At 39.2% G+C, this 15,933-nt stretch overlaps 1 protein-coding gene across 1 annotated transcript; it reads left to right on the top strand.

The window, feature by feature from the left end:
• Positions 1 to 8,352: 8,352 nt before the first annotated feature.
• On the top strand, positions 8,353 to 9,081 carry LOC140889077 (uncharacterized). Its single transcript, XM_073296781.1, has 2 exons — positions 8,353 to 8,574; positions 8,851 to 9,081. The coding sequence occupies exons 1-2, from the start codon at positions 8,353 to 8,355 to the stop codon at positions 9,079 to 9,081; spliced, it is 453 nt and encodes a 150-aa protein (XP_073152882.1).
• Positions 9,082 to 15,933: the final 6,852 nt, after the last annotated feature.

Below are 15,933 nucleotides of genomic sequence, written 5' to 3'. Positions count from 1 at the left end.
TGTCAGTGCCGCGTCTCGATCTCAGAACGTGATAGGATATGCAAATATACGAGCACATCAATATGTTATTCACTTAATTACAACATTGAAGTTCAATTATCTTTACCAAATTTTATTAACAATATTGAACATATTTATGTCTCTCTATTTTTTTAAAATTTAATTAATATAAAAAGACTTGTCTGATTTTGTAGTATTCGAAACTGGAATTCCATATATTACATAATTATGCATCCCAGTACAATTTATTCTTCAACAATTATACTCATTAAAATAAGTTATAACTCGAACTCATTCACTACTAAAAAAACAACTAGCTTTAAATAACGTATAATTTCAATTTACAACTTTAACTTAAATACATTTTTATAGACATTGGTCATTATTTGCATTCTTAGGTGAAGGTATTGAGTTTCATCGAGTCAGATGAGTTAATGTACTTCGATTTCTCTAAACAATAAAAATAGAAGAAATCATATTAATTATTGTTGATTGAATGTATGTTGATTTGATTGATCTATGTATAATTAATATTTATGTTATTTAATTTTTATTCATCTACTTTTTATTTGCTGCGTACATAGATTTTTATATTAATAAAGATATATTTTACTCGTACGTACCAAAAAATGAATCAAGAAGTTGCATTCATATGCATTAGACTTGGTCATATTTCTCATAAACAATACATATTTCCCTAATATGTATTTTTGTTTTTTTGTTTTGTTTTGTTTTGTTTTGTTTTTTTTTGACATCAAACTTGTAATTTTATGAGGCAATATCGTTCATTACAAGTAAAATGAGACAACTACGAAAATTCCCAGACACTCAACAGAAAGGTTCAAGGGAAGAAACAACAAATTTAGCCAAGGAGTGAGCCACAAAGTTAGCCGACCTCCTAACATGGAAAATCGATACGATATCTGAAATCATAGAAACAATATCTGATGTACAAAGACCCACATAGCTAAGATCACTATTAGAATGTGTGACTGCTTGCACTGCTAATAGTGAATTCGAAGAGATGATGACCTGTTTTAACTCTTTTTCTTGAATGATCCTGTAGTGACCCGTATCCGTAATTAGCGATTATTGAATATGTTAATCGTGTGATCATGTTAGGATTTAGTAAAACATGATTAAGGGAATTCCAAATGAACTAACGGAGTTCGGAAATGGATCCAAAACACTCAAAAATGGTTGAAAGGGGTCTGGAAGGATCGGACGGTCCGAAGTGAGTTCGGAGGATCCGAACTTGGACGGAGCCAGGCTTCGGAGGCTCTGAAGACTTCGGATGGTCCGAAGTGGGTTCGGACGACCCGAACACCTGCGGCCAGCTGTCCCAAAATATTATGTCATTGATGACGTCATCCGGACAGAGTTCGGACGATCTGATGGTGAATAACGGAGCTCCGATCTGTAGGCCCGGACAGGTGTATGGTTTCATGTGTGAGTGTTGACACGTGGCAGGCTTCGGACGACCCGAAGAAGAGATCGGAGGATCCGACCTGGTTCGGATGATCCGAAGACAAGTTCGGACGATCCGAACGTGTTCTATAAATATGATGGCCGAGCTCCTCATTTGGTGCGAATTCCGAATTCCTCTCCTTCGCCCACATGGCTCTATTGTGGGGCTTTGGGTACTCTTATTTTAGAGTTGGAGTAGGAAATATATTTTAGTATAGTCAGACAGTGTCTGACATAGTAGCGGAGCAGTGCTCGCGTAGTGGAGTCGTGCTCGAGGGTATGGAGCTACAATAGGGGTGTACCCCTAGTTGCGGGATAGTCGCTATCAGTGGGCTGACGACGGACGCATGTATAGATATGATCTCCTTAAATTATTTAGGAGCATGCAATAGCTTAGTTAAGGCTTTTAGAGCTTAATTAATGATGCATGGGTATTTGTATTGTAGAGTTGATGATAGGCTTGGAACCTAGAGTGAGGACTGCTAGGACTGCCTGTAGAAAGGTACGTAAGTACTGACTGAGATAGCCAGCGGGTTTTGCATACTTATATGTTGCATTTGTTTGTCATATTATTATGCAGCATGTGCATATCATATTGTGTCTGTCCATCATTTGAGATGAGCCATGTAGGGTCGTTCAGCCCTGTTCGGACGGTTGATGTCTAGTGCTTTGCTACCGACGGGTATGGGATAGTACTAGCATCTTGGGGACACGGTCCACGTCCTGTAGGAATGAGCAGTGTACGCAGGGTTTGCTCCCCGGGGTGTACCACTCATGTACTAGGTGTCATTACTGAGCAGTTGTATACAGTTATCCCAGATATGGATACCCTGTCATGTGCATGCATCATATTTGTATGTTTTACATGTGCTTTCGTATCGAGCTTAGAGCTCACGTCTAGTCTTTTCTGTGTATCTGGGCATCCCATTTGACGGGGAAGGTGTAGGTGCAGGATCGAGCACCAGGAGCTTGGAGTAGCCAGTGACTAGTGAAGACAGCAGGATTAGCTGTAGGCTTTGCCATTTAGGATTATTAATTTGATTGAGTTGTATAATCAAATTTGTTTAACCGGTTGTATTCTACCGGTTTTTTTTTATTTAAGTCTTCCGCAGAGTTTTATCTAATGCATGTTTAATTATGTTCTTAACTCTGATTAGGTAGTGGATCCGGGTTGGGCCGCTACATTTATTGGTATCAGAGCTCATGCATGAAAGAGAATTGGGATATAGTATTAAAACTTTGGGTTATCCTTTTAAGATTGATGAGACCTTGGAAGAGGTGATGATGCGGCGATTAGGTTGCTCGAAGACTATCATCATCTGCATGATTTCTAAAGATTTGGCTAATAGAATTCCAGCAAGTACGGACATGAGCGATGGATCGTGTCCGAGATTTTGAGATTTCTACTCATGTGGATCCTAGCTTTGGATCGAGTACCGGATGCCAGAGGCAGTGGCAGATGATTGGTGGGGACTTACTTGATGCTTGCATCTGTACAGTCATTACCATGATAACACTACTCTGAAGATTCTCCAGTCGTAGTTGGAGAGATTGTCAGATAGACCTTTACCAGAAAATGCCTCGAGTGCCTAAGGCATGACAGGTTTCGAGCGTAAGGTCATTAAACTCATGCAGAACATAGTTTTTCCGGTATGCTTGTATCGATGCTTTTGGTAGGCATATGGGAAACTTCATGTTCAAAAGCATGATTTAGTTACAAGAAGAAAGGTGACGGTAGATCGTGAGCAAAAGAGGTCGGCTGACATGTACTGACGTAGAGCATAGCTGGTTAGCTATCACGTGCCATTTCTCCGGAGTTCTTTGTAGGAGGACAGTTAGAGAGACTTGTAAGGGAGTACGCTTGCATTGATGCGTGTGTCGATTAGAAGCTTCATGCTCGAGAAACGAAGACTAGTATGATGATTTAAATACTGTATTGTGGTAGTTGTAAACAGTATTTCAGTTGTAATGAATCATCATACTATGGTTGTATAATTTCAAGTTCGGTAGTACATTTCATTGTATTTTGAATACTGTGTGTATTATATTGGGATTGTAATAAAGAGAATTGTACATAACTTGAAACAATGATACGTGTATTATTAATTCAGCAATTCGTGAATGATTGCATGATTGTGCTGAAGGTTGGCTTGGTTTTAGTTGATTAAGTATTCAACTATTGTAGCTCATGGGATTTGAGTGGGCCGATTGTAACTGTTTGATTTGTGGTTATTCTAGGCGTTTTCCTAGGAATGACCTAATGAGTCAGTGGACTAAGTTAGTGCCAGCAATGAGTGGACTCATCTAGAGGCATTAAGGGTATTGTTCGGTTTAGAACATCTGGGCTTTGTTCTAGGTTGTTTCCATAGATTAGTAGGCTGTCTGACCTTCTAGGTTGAGACTTGTGATGATGGGGTTTCATCAGGATTCCAGGTCCAGTATATGCCAAGAGTTGTGGACTATGACCATGACTAGACGTGATGGGGTGCAACCCTATGCCAGCGTTACCTGGGAGCCTTTGTGCTTCAGGAGATGGCGGTGGGAAGACTACTCAGTCTAGGGATTTGGTAGCAGTCACAACAGGGTATGACCTTGGATTGAATATCAGGTTTGATATCATTGGCTAGATATCGTCTAATTTTTTCAGAGAGATAGGTTGAGTATTCTGCTGTGAGAACCAGTTTTGGAGGATTTCCTTGACAGGTGTGTATTCTAAGCAGATAGGTTTTAACCTCTGAGTTACTTCTAGACGTGTGAATCTAGTAGGAAGACGGATTTCTACCAGCGATGACTAGAGGTTGTCATCAGAGTTGTGGTTAGAATTTCCCTGTGATAGGAGTCATCCAAGATACTGGATGGGATGCTGTTTCGAGACTTTGACTCGAATACAAGAACTACTCCATGATAATTTACTTCATCTGTGATGGATTATATCAGATATTAAGGATTGTACAGGACTATTTGAGACGCAGGGGAAGCCTTGGTGTTTGTCCAGGAGGGTTATCGTGGTAAGCTACCTCAGTCTTAAAATGTTGCACAATCATAGCGAGGGATATAATCAGGAGTGAGTCTAGTGTTTGCGCTAAGTAACTCGTATGGACATCAGTTGTCTTATCGTGAGGTGTGACATTAGCTGGGAATCTATTTCTCAAGATCCAGCAGAGTGTGTCACTAATTTCCAGTGTGTAGTGCGTGAGGTCATTGAGATGATCGAGGCAGTCGTTGATCGACTTAGCATATGGGGGACACGGTCAACGTCCTGTAGGAATGAGCAGTGTACGTAGTGTACGCTCCCCGGGGTGTACCACTCATGTCCTAGGCGCCATTACTGAGCAGTTGTATACAGTTATCCCAGATATGGATACCCTGTCATGTCCATGCATCATATTTGTATGTTTTACCCGTGCTTTCGTATTGAGCTTAGAGCTCACGTCCAGTCTTTTCTGTGTATCTGGGCACCCCATTCGACGGGGCAGGTGTAGGTGCAGGATCGAGCACCAGGAGCTTGGAGTAGACAGTGACCAGTGAAGACAGCAGGATTAGCTGTAGGTTTTGCCCTTTAGGCTTATTAATTCAATTGGGTTGTATAATCGAATTTGTTTAACCGGTTGTATTATGCCGATCTGCTTTTATTTAAGTCTTCCGCAGCGTTTTATCTAATGCATGTTTAATTATGCTCTTAACTCTGATTAGGTAGTGGATCCAGGTTGGGTCGCTACAGATCCTGAGGCCTTCCTTGATAGACAGTAATTCTCCCAAAACAACTGATCCTTGATTGGAAATAGACTTACCAAATGCAAGTAACGGTTGCTCGTCATGGTTTCATAGAATCCCACCAATACCACAACGATGTTCATCATCATTAAAACTTGCATCGACATCCAACCGGAGATGGCCAGCGAACGGCGCTTCCCACCGAGTAGGGGAGGACACAATCGGCCTCTGCTGCCCAAGAGATAAATCTTGCATGGCTTGCTTATAATCAAAAATTCAATATCTAATTGTAGGACCGAGTGTTCTTCGCTTTACTAAAAACTATATCTTGTGGTAATGGTGCAACTCAAATATTTTAAATCTTACAATAGCCCAAGCGGCATGGTTGGATCGCTCTATCCAATAGAGATAATTATTGCACCCCAATAATCTCTCTCTGAATAATTGTACTCTTTGCAATCAGTGAGAATGACCTTAACTCTGATATCAATTGTAGAATCGAGCGTTTGTCGTTTTATGAAAAGGATGGTGCTAATTGTGCAAATCAAATCTTTTGAACAGTACAATAGCTCAAGCGTCATGGTTCAATCGCTCTACACAGCATGAAAATTATTGCATCACAAAATATTTTCCTTTAGATTAGAGTCAATTGAAATATAATGTCATTTAAATTAATGCATATTATGTTGGAAATCATCGAGTTACCGGAACCATTCCGGCAAAAATTTGATTATAAATTCGATCAAATCGAATAACAGCGGAATTTCATAAATCAAGAAACGTTCATATGAATATAAGTTAATGAAGAATTTAAATTTACAAACTAAATTCTAGAAAAATAACCTCTTGTTTTCCTCTTTTGTTATCTCGAATCGATGTGTTCAGAAATCACAATCTTCCAGCACGATCCTTCTTTTAACGGGAGCAGGTGGGCACTCAAAACACGAAGAAAATCAAAATTTTCTCTACATTATTTTCAACACATGAAAACATAGAGTTGCTTGTATCTCACAGATTTTTTTTCTCTACTTTTTTCGTACGTTTAACAATCTATCATCCTACATTTATAACATGGATGATTATATCTTGATCTGATTAGGATTCTTGAAATTCTATTTTAAAACCAAAAGATATCTCTATATCTTTACTTAAAATATATTATATATATATATATAATTCTTTATTTATATATATTAAAAGAAATTATCAATTTTGAAATCGAAATTAAAAATTTTCTCAATTTTTTTTTCTTCAAAATCTCCTATCTTTTAATATTATAGGATTTCACAAATCCTAAAGAATCTCAAGAATTTCAAATTTAAATCCAAGAAATCAAATCTTTTAGAAATATAATATATATTCTCAATATATAAAATATATTATTGATTTTTATTTGGATATTACTATAATAATCCAAATATATAATTATCTCATAATTATATTTTAAATAAAATAAATATCTCACATTTATATAAAAACTGTTAAATTTATGGAACAATTTTACATTGTTTCATTTGATTTCTTATTTGTGTTTGATAACTGTGTTTCGTATGCATATTTTTGTGTTTGTTTTTCATGCATTCATTTGTTTTTGTTATTGTTTTATTTAGTTTTAGCATGTTTAATGTATTTGTCTGCATAATACTCTTCCTGGTCCATTTTGTTGGGAAACTCGGCAAAATCCTGATTTTTGGACAGAGTTGCACTCGCTCGAGCGAAGGGCTATGCTCGCTCGAGCGAGCTCGTGAGAACAGAAATTGTCCAGAAGTATTCTCGCTCGAGCGAAGGGCTATGCTTGCTCGAGCGAGCGAAGAACGATCATCGAGGCAGAAGTACTCTCACTCAAGCGAGAGGCTATGCTCGCTCGAACGAGCGAGGCAAGAAAAGAAATTCCCGAGTATAAAGTTGCTCACTCGAGCGAGACTTGTGCTTGCTCGAGCGAGAGACGCACGCAGAATTTTTAAAAAAGGAAACTCTTGCTCGGGAAGGATACTATCTTCTGAGGACCCTTGGGCATATAAATACAAATTTAATCATCAGAATAAGTTTTACACAACATCTTTGAAGGCAAGAGGCGGCAGATTATCATCTCTGATACCCTTCTTATTTTCTTTTTATTTTTGATTTCTAGTTGATGTTTTGGATTAAAAACTTTTGTTCTTGAATTATATTGAACTTTGAGTAGTTTTTTTTCTTTCGATCAAGGCCACATGATTGGGCCAGAAAATTTATGTAGAAAAATTGGATGTTTATTTGAGAATTTTCAGACTTGATCTTATTTTATTTATTATCGAATTTATATTTGTCGTGTGATTTACCTGGACAGTTATTTTCTTGCATGTTAATCGATTCCAAGTCAAAAGATGAGGTTTCGATTTAGATCACTTTGATAATCAACATATTGTAAAACCGACTAGAAATAGAATTCGGTTTTATTATGTGGTTTGGGTGTAAACTGAATTTTCACCGTTCGTAATGCGTTCAAATTTGATTAGAATTACGAAAGATTAATCCGTCAATATTTGAATAGGTTTGATTATTCTAGAAATAGTCCTTCGAACAATTTAGGAGAATTCCCGTGAATTAAGATTAATTCTGAGTCTTGAATCAACTACTTGTTACATAATTTGTCTGGTACCTATGTGAGTCCTTGATCGAGCTTTTCCCAAATTGAATTTTAATCCAAAATCTCTGCTGTGCTTTTATGGAGTAGAAATTTAGTTGTTATTTAAGTTTTAGTTTAAAATCTGAAATCACTTTTATTAATTAGTCTAGATTAAGTAGGAATAACCATATTCTGGTACTCATAATTATACAGTCCATATGGGTTTGACATCCGGACCTTTGTCCACTTTATTATAATTTGACCTGGTGCACTTGCCAGTAGATTCTTAATCACACCGATTTAGCCGGTCAAGTTTTTGGCGCCGTTTCTGGGGACTGTTTGATATCAGAATTTTTATTTTGCTTGAGATTAGACTTTGTTTATTTTCATAAATTCTGAATTTTATTCTTGGTATTTTTTGGTACTATTTCTTGTGCATTCATAGCATTCGATCCAGGGAGCTATTACCACTTGATTTTTAGATCGAACGCACGCTCATCAGAATCCGAAAGGCCAAGAGATCTATAAATCTTGAACTTGAAACAGAATCTGAATCAGAAGAAGAAATGGCGGACAACAGAACTGTTCTAGACATCATTCATCCACATACTGAAGGCTATGGATCTAGCATCGTTTGCCTTACTGTCGAGGCGAATAATTTTGAATTGAAGCCTTCAATCATTCAGATGATTGAGCTGCAAGCAAGATTTGGGGGTACATCTGTGGAAGACCCCTACGCTCATCTGGAGCATTTTCTGTTGATTTGCGACACTTTTAAGGCTAATGGGGTAACATCTGATGCAGTGCGACTGCGGTTATTCTCATTCTCTCTACAAGGAGAAGCTTTTGAATGGCTGGATGAATTGACTGCGGGTTCTATCTCTACATGGAACCAAATTGTTCAGACTTTTCTGAATAAGTATTTTCCTCCCACGAAGATGGCAAAACTATTTTCTGACATCATCACATTCAGGCAGAAGGAATCTGAATCTCTACATGCGGCTTGCACTCGATTCAAAAAGATGTTGAGGATGTGTCCTAATCATAATCTTACTCAAAGCCAGCAAACTCAGACCTTCTATAACGGGGTTGATCAATCTGTTCGATCCATGTTGGATACTGCTGCTAACGGAAGCCTATTCAGGAAGAAACCAGCAGAGGCATGGGAAATCATTGGAAACATGGCAGAAAGCAACATTGGATGGACATATGTTAAGAAGGAGAAAAAGGCTGGAGTACTAGAAGTCGATGCACTAACAGCACTAAATGCCAAAATAGATGCTCTTACTCATTAGATGGCAATTATGCAGACAGCTCCAGCCAATCAAGTGCAATCTCAGGAGCCCGAGGAACAGCAAGTATTTGAGATTGATGCGGCAAATTTCATGGGAAATCAAGGGAGACAGTCGTACAATCCGTACATCAATACTTATAATCCAGACTGGAAGAATCATCCGAACTTCTTGTGTAAATCTATAGATCCTACTGCCACTACATCCAAGCCAGTGGAGAAGAAGCCATCCTTTGAAGAAATCATGATGAAGTATGCAGCGGGTACTGAGACTCGTCTATAGAATCAGGAGGAAATGTTGCAGAAGTTGGAGACACAAATGAGCCAGATAGCGACACAACTGTCAACTAGGTCAGCAGGATCATTGTCTAGCAATACTGAGAGGAATCCCAAGGATGTCAATGCTATTCTGGCATTGACTAGATTGCAAGCAGAGACTGCATAAAAGAATACCAAGGATGAGGAAGCAAGTGAGTCACTCAAGGAACAAGGGCTAGAGGAAGCACCCAAGCAGGTAGACTCGACACCTATGGGCAATAAAGGTAAGATTTCTAACACAATTATTAATGATAATATTGATTTGAGTAAACTTTCCTTTTCCCAAAGAGTAAAGCAAGTGCAATTGGATAATCAATTTGCAAAATTTCTAGATATTTTCAAAAAGATTCATATTAATATTCCATTTGCAGATGCTTTGGCTCAAATGCCCAGTTATGAAAATTTTTTGAAAGAGATTTTGTCTAACAAAATAAAATTGGTGGATTTTGAAACTGTGAAGTTGTCGGAGAATGTTATGCTATTTTACAGAATAAACTTCCTTCAAAACTTAAGGATCCCGGTAGCTTTTCAATTTCGTGCACTATTGGAAAATAATTTTTTAACAAGGATTTATGTGATTTAGGTGCAAGTATTAATCTTATGCCTTATTCATGTTTTGAAAAGCTAGGAATTGATGAATTTAAGCCAACCACTATCTCTCTGCAATTAGCTGACAGATCTATAAAATATCCAAGGGGGATTGTGGAAGATGTGTTGGTTAAGGTAGATAAGTTTATATTTCCAGTGGACTTTGTTGTGCTTGATATGGAAGAGGATCGTGAGATACCTCTTATTTTGGGTAGACCATTTTTAGCCACTGGAAAGGCATTTATTGATGTGCATAAGGGAGAATTGATATTGCGTATGAATGATGAAAAAAATATTTTTAATATTTTTCATGGCATTCGTTATCCTGCTGACAATTCTGATTGTTTCAGAATTGATGTTACTGATGATTTGGTTGAGTGTTCTCTGCAGGAGCAGTTGTCTATGGATCCATTAGAAATTTGTTTGACAGGAACAACGGCTGAGGAGCATTTTAGCGAGGAAGTTCGTGAAGTGACACGATATCTGGATTGGAGTTTGCACTTTGACAGACTCATCAATACTAAGATGAGGGAGCTTGACCATACTCCAAAACCACTAAAGCCATCTACCGAGGAGCCCCCTACTCTTGAACTTAAACCACTTCCTTCTCATTTGAAATATTTGTATTTATTAAAGAACGATAAACTGCCAGTAATCTGTTCATCTTCTTTGACAGGTTGTGAGGAGGAAAAATTGCCGATGGTGATTAGAGAACACATAAGAGCCATAATATGGATCTTGGATGACATCAAGGGCATTAGTCCAACCATGTGCATGCACAAAATATTGATGGAGGTGGAGCACAAGACATCCACTCAACCACAGCGGAGACTCAACCCAGCTATGAAAGAGGTAGTGAAAAAAGAGGTGATAAAACTCCTTGATGCAGATATTATCTATCCTATATCTGATAGTGAGTGGTTGAGTCCAATTCAAGTAGTGCCTAAAAAGGGAGGAATGACTGTTATTGAAAATGAAAATAATGAATCGATTCCCACTAGAACTATTACGGGTGGCGGGTTTGTATTGATTATAGAAAATTGAATGATGTCACTCGTAAGGATCACTTTCCCCTTCTCTTTATTGATCATATGGTTGAGAGACTTTCCGGGCATGCGTTTTATTGTTTTTTAGACGGTTATTCCGGATATATTCATATACCTATAGCACCTGAGGACCAACATAAAACCACTTTTACTTGTCCTTATGGTACTTTTTCATATAAACGGATCCCGTTTGGTCTTTGTAATGCGCCTGCCACTTTTCAGCGATGTATGATGGCAACTTTTCATGACATGGTTGAAAAATTTATTGAAGTGTTTATGGATGATTTTTTTGTGGTTGGGTCGTATTTTGATGCATGCTTATTTAATTTGAAAAACGTGTTGCAGAGATGTGAGGAGAGTAATCTTGTGCTTAATTGGGAAAAATGCCACTTCATGGTGAGGGAAGGCATTGTGTTAGGACATAAGGTGTCCGAGGTAGGTGTGGAGGTGGATAAGGAAAAATTGGAAGTAATTGAAAAACTACCACCTCCCACGAATTTGAAAGGAATTCAAAGTTTCCTGGGGCATACGGGTTTTTATAGGAGATTTATTAAATATTTCTCTTCTATTGCTAAACCACTCACTAATTTGTTGATAAAAGAGGTGCCTTTTAATTTTTCTGCTGAGTGCTTACAGGCTTTTCAGATTTTGAAGCAGAAATTGACAACTGCACCAGTGATAGTAGCGCCTGACTGGAATCTTTCGTTTGAATTGATGTGTGATGCAAGTGAAACTGCATTGGGAGCCATTCATGGACAAAAGTGGGACAAAGTTCTTCATGTGATTTACTACTCCAGTATCACCCTATCAGCCGCCCAACTGAATTATGAAACTACTGAAAAAGAACTTCTTGCGGTCGTGTTTGCCTTGGACAAATTCAGATCATATTTAGTGGGAAGCAAAGTCATCATTCACACAGATCATTCGGAGATGAAATACTTGATGAGCAAGAAAGATGCTAAACCCAGGTTAATTCGTTGGGTATTATTGTTGCAAGAATTTGACTTGAAAATTATTGACATGAAGGGCTCAGAAAATCAAGTAGCAGATCACCTTTTCCGTTTGGAGAATCAAGGAGCTGAAACGCAAGTAATTCATGATGATTTTCCAGACGAACAACTGTTTGAGGTAATGAATTTACCATGGTATGCAGATATCGTAAATTACCTCTCAAGTAAGTTTCTTCCATCATATTTAACTTATCAACAGAAAAAGAAATTTTTCTAGGAGTTGAAATATTTTTTGCGGGAAGATCCTTTTCTTTTTAAGATCTGTGCAGATGGTATTATTCGTAGGTGTATTCCAGCGGAAGAGGTAAGTTTTATACTCTCACATTGTCACACAGGTCCGACTGGAGGTCACTTTGGCATGGGTCGAACTGCTGCTAAAGTACTTCAGTCGGGATTTTATTGGCCTTCGTTGTTTAAGGATGCATATGCCTATGTGATTGCTTGTGATGCATGTCAAAAAGTTGGTAATATTTCTAGGAGACATGAGATGCCCTTAAATAATATTCTGTTTTGTGAGGTTTTTGATGTATGGGGTATTGATTTCATGGGACCGTTTCTTGCATCTGAGAGAAACAAATATATTTTAGTTGCGGTCGATTATGTGTCTAAGTGGGTTGAAGCACTTGCATGCAGAACAAATGACTCTAGGGTGGTTGTAAAATTTTTGAAAAAATTTATCTTTGCTAGATATGGTACACCTAGAGCCATAATTAGTGATGAAAGAACCCACTTTTGTAATCATCAATTTGACACACTGTTGACTAAATATGGGGTCACTCACAAGGTGGCAACACCTTATCATCCCCAAACTAGTGGGCAAGTTGAAATATCTAATAGGAAGTTAAAGAGAATTTTAGAGAAAACAGTGAATGCAAACAGGAAAGAGTGGTCGAACAAATTGGATGATGCGTTATGGGCTTATCGTACTGAATTTAAAACACCTATAGGAACTTCTCCCTTTAGGTTGTTATATGGTAAAGCGTGTCATCTTCCTGTTGAGCTTGAGCACAAAGCACTATGGGCCACTAAATTTCTGAATTTTAATGTGCAGGCTACAGGCGAAGACCGTTTGTTGCAATTGAATGAGCTTGAGAAGCTTAGGTTGGATGCCTATGAGAACGCCAGGATTTACAAAGAAAAAACCATGAAATGACATGTAATGGACTGGGCTTTTCTCTCTGCTGGCCCAACCATTTGTGCTACTCATGGCCTTCTCCCCACCTGGCTAGGGGAGTTTTTGCCCTCCCCAAGAATCGAACCTTGTACCTCCAGGCTTAAGTACAAAGTCTTCTGATTCCTGGTACCATTGAGCTAGGAAGAAGGCCATGAGTAGAAAAAATGGCTGGGCCAGTAGAGAGAAAAGCCCAGTCCATTACATGGCACGATCAACGCATTGTCTCACGTGAGTTTGAGGTAGGCCAAACTGTTTTATTATATAACTCGCGTTTGAAGCTCATGCTAGGAAAGCTACGTTCGAGATGGTCAGGACCGTTCACTATCAAGCAAGTGATGCCGTATGGTACGGTGGAAATTTATATTCCTGCCACAGGAGAATTCAAAGTTAATGGGCAAAGGATAAAATTTTATTGCAGTGGTATCGTGGATCACACACAGACCACCGTCAACTTGCATGACCCGACAAATTAAAATGGAGGTACAGTCGGGCTATAGACTATAAATTTAGCACTGACTGGGAGGAAACCCAGTGTTCTTTTCCCTTTTCTATTTTGTTTTGGTTATTTTTATTGCTTTTGAGTTATTTTTTTTGAAGTTTTTGTGTTCCCCTCGAAAATTTTTGAAAAATCAAAATAATTTTTTTTTCTCTCCCTGTCTCGCTCGAGCGAGCCTCCAAACTCGCTCGAGCGAGAGGTTTTTGGACCCAGCAATCTGTTTGGGCTCGCTTGAGCATCCAATCTTGCTCGAGCGAGAGGTACTCTAGACCCGATGAAATTTTGGGCTCGCTCGAGCGAGCGTGTTTTTAATCGAATAAATCGGGGTACTTTCTCTATTCCTCCCTCACTTCTTCTCTCCCATATTTTAAATCCCTAAATCCCCAATTCTCCATATAACTCATTCCGGCACTTTTCTTGCAGAAATTGATCTTGGCTCGTCGTCTCTGCCGCCGTACACCACCATCCGCCGCATACCATCTCCTCTCCAAATCTATCTTCTTTGCCGGACGTTTTCTTGTTGCTGCACATCCGCAGCCAGCCATCCACTAGCGTACATCCTCCATCGTTTCCGCAGGTCTTCCGTCCAGAGCCGGCCGTCCATCTCCATTCATCTCAGTCATCCATTTCCGCTACGGGACCACCCTCACCCATAGGCTATTTCGTTCCGGAGTCCGTTTGACAGTTTCAAATTCATCGTGCCGGAATTTGCTAGTCCAATTTCAATTCCATGGGGCCTAAATGAGCAAGGTTAGATGGTGCATCATCTTCCCAAAGAGTTCCGGCTTCTTCGTCATCATCGGGCATCGCCGAAAAATTTGTCAATGTCGCGGAAAAAGAAAGGTACGACAAGGCTAAACTCAATCGCACCCCTATTACTGAGAGGGGTATGGAATTAATGCATAGGAATAGTGGTGTAGCTATACAGATTGGCCATAGGAATTGGGCATTTTTCTGTCAACAACCTAAGGCGGCCGTTGTGCCTTTAGTACGAGAGTTTTATGCCAATGCTGCTGACAAAGAGGATGGTAAAGCGTATGTTCGGGGTAAACAATTTTCTTTTGATGAAAATACTTTGAATGCCTTACTTAAAACTCTTGTTGTTGATGATATGTTATATCAGAGTTTGACAGTCGACCCCGATTATAATGAGATTTTGGAAAAATTGTGTTTTGATGGGGCGGCTTGGCATGACCCGAACACGTATCTTCATTTTCCAGAGAAATTTTTATTGGTGGACGAGTCGGTTTGGTTCGCGTTTACTGCAAAGAGTTTAATGCCTAATTCTCATACGAGCAGTGTAAACATGGCGAGTGCCATTCTTCTCTTTGCCTTGAGTTTGAAATGGCCGATCAATGTCGGTAGTGTTATTCACAGTGAGATTCGGTGCTCTATCTACACGTACTCCTTGAGCCTTTTATTCCCCAGCATCATCTCCGAGTTATGCATTCAGGCTGGTGTCCAAGTTAGAGCAGACGAAGAGTGGCTACAGCCGAGACAACTTGTTGATCCGGCATTGGTCAAGCAAAAGGAAGCAAAAAGGAAGAAAGACTTTCCGCAGAGAGGATTAGCGAGCTCTAGTACCGCTCCTGCACCACCACCACCGCAGCTCCGTTGTCGGCCGTTTCCTGAGGCCATTCATGAGCTTACTGCTTTTGCTCATGTTCACAATGAATTCATGGCTGCTGCTACCGCCAATTTTAACAGGATGGATGCTCTACTTAGTGGTATTACCACTCATTTGCGGCTCGATACCTCGTCCATTCTTGTTGTTGTGCCATATCCGCCTCCTTTCCATTTTCAATATGCCGCTCCAGCACCTTCATATCCAGTGTTGCCCTTCCAGTTTGAACCAGCTGAACGAGAGATGCCGCCTCCGGAGTACCATGAGGAGGATCCCGACGCTCACGCACCGTAGTAGATCAGGGGAGTTCCCTATATGTTTTGTGCATTCTGTTTCTGTTTTTCATTGCATTTGTTCGTTGTTCTCTGTTGGTATTGTGTTTGTTTGTGTCTCTGAAGCATTGAGGGCAATGCTTTGGATAAGTATGGGGGGTGTTTAGTTATTTGTTGTGTTGTTTGTCATTTTGTTTCTTTATTATGTTTAAATTCATATGGTTTCGTTCTTTGTGTTTCGTTCGTCACCATGCATATCATTGTGTTGTTGTTTGTATTGTGGATGCGAGTAGAATGATGACTGTTAGCCAATGATGATTGAGTTGAA

Source organism: Henckelia pumila, chromosome 3, assembly GCF_033568475.1.
Source record: "Henckelia pumila isolate YLH828 chromosome 3, ASM3356847v2, whole genome shotgun sequence".
Classification (NCBI taxonomy): Eukaryota; Viridiplantae; Streptophyta; class Magnoliopsida; order Lamiales; family Gesneriaceae; genus Henckelia; species Henckelia pumila.
This window is presented reverse-complemented; position numbering and strand designations above follow the sequence as displayed.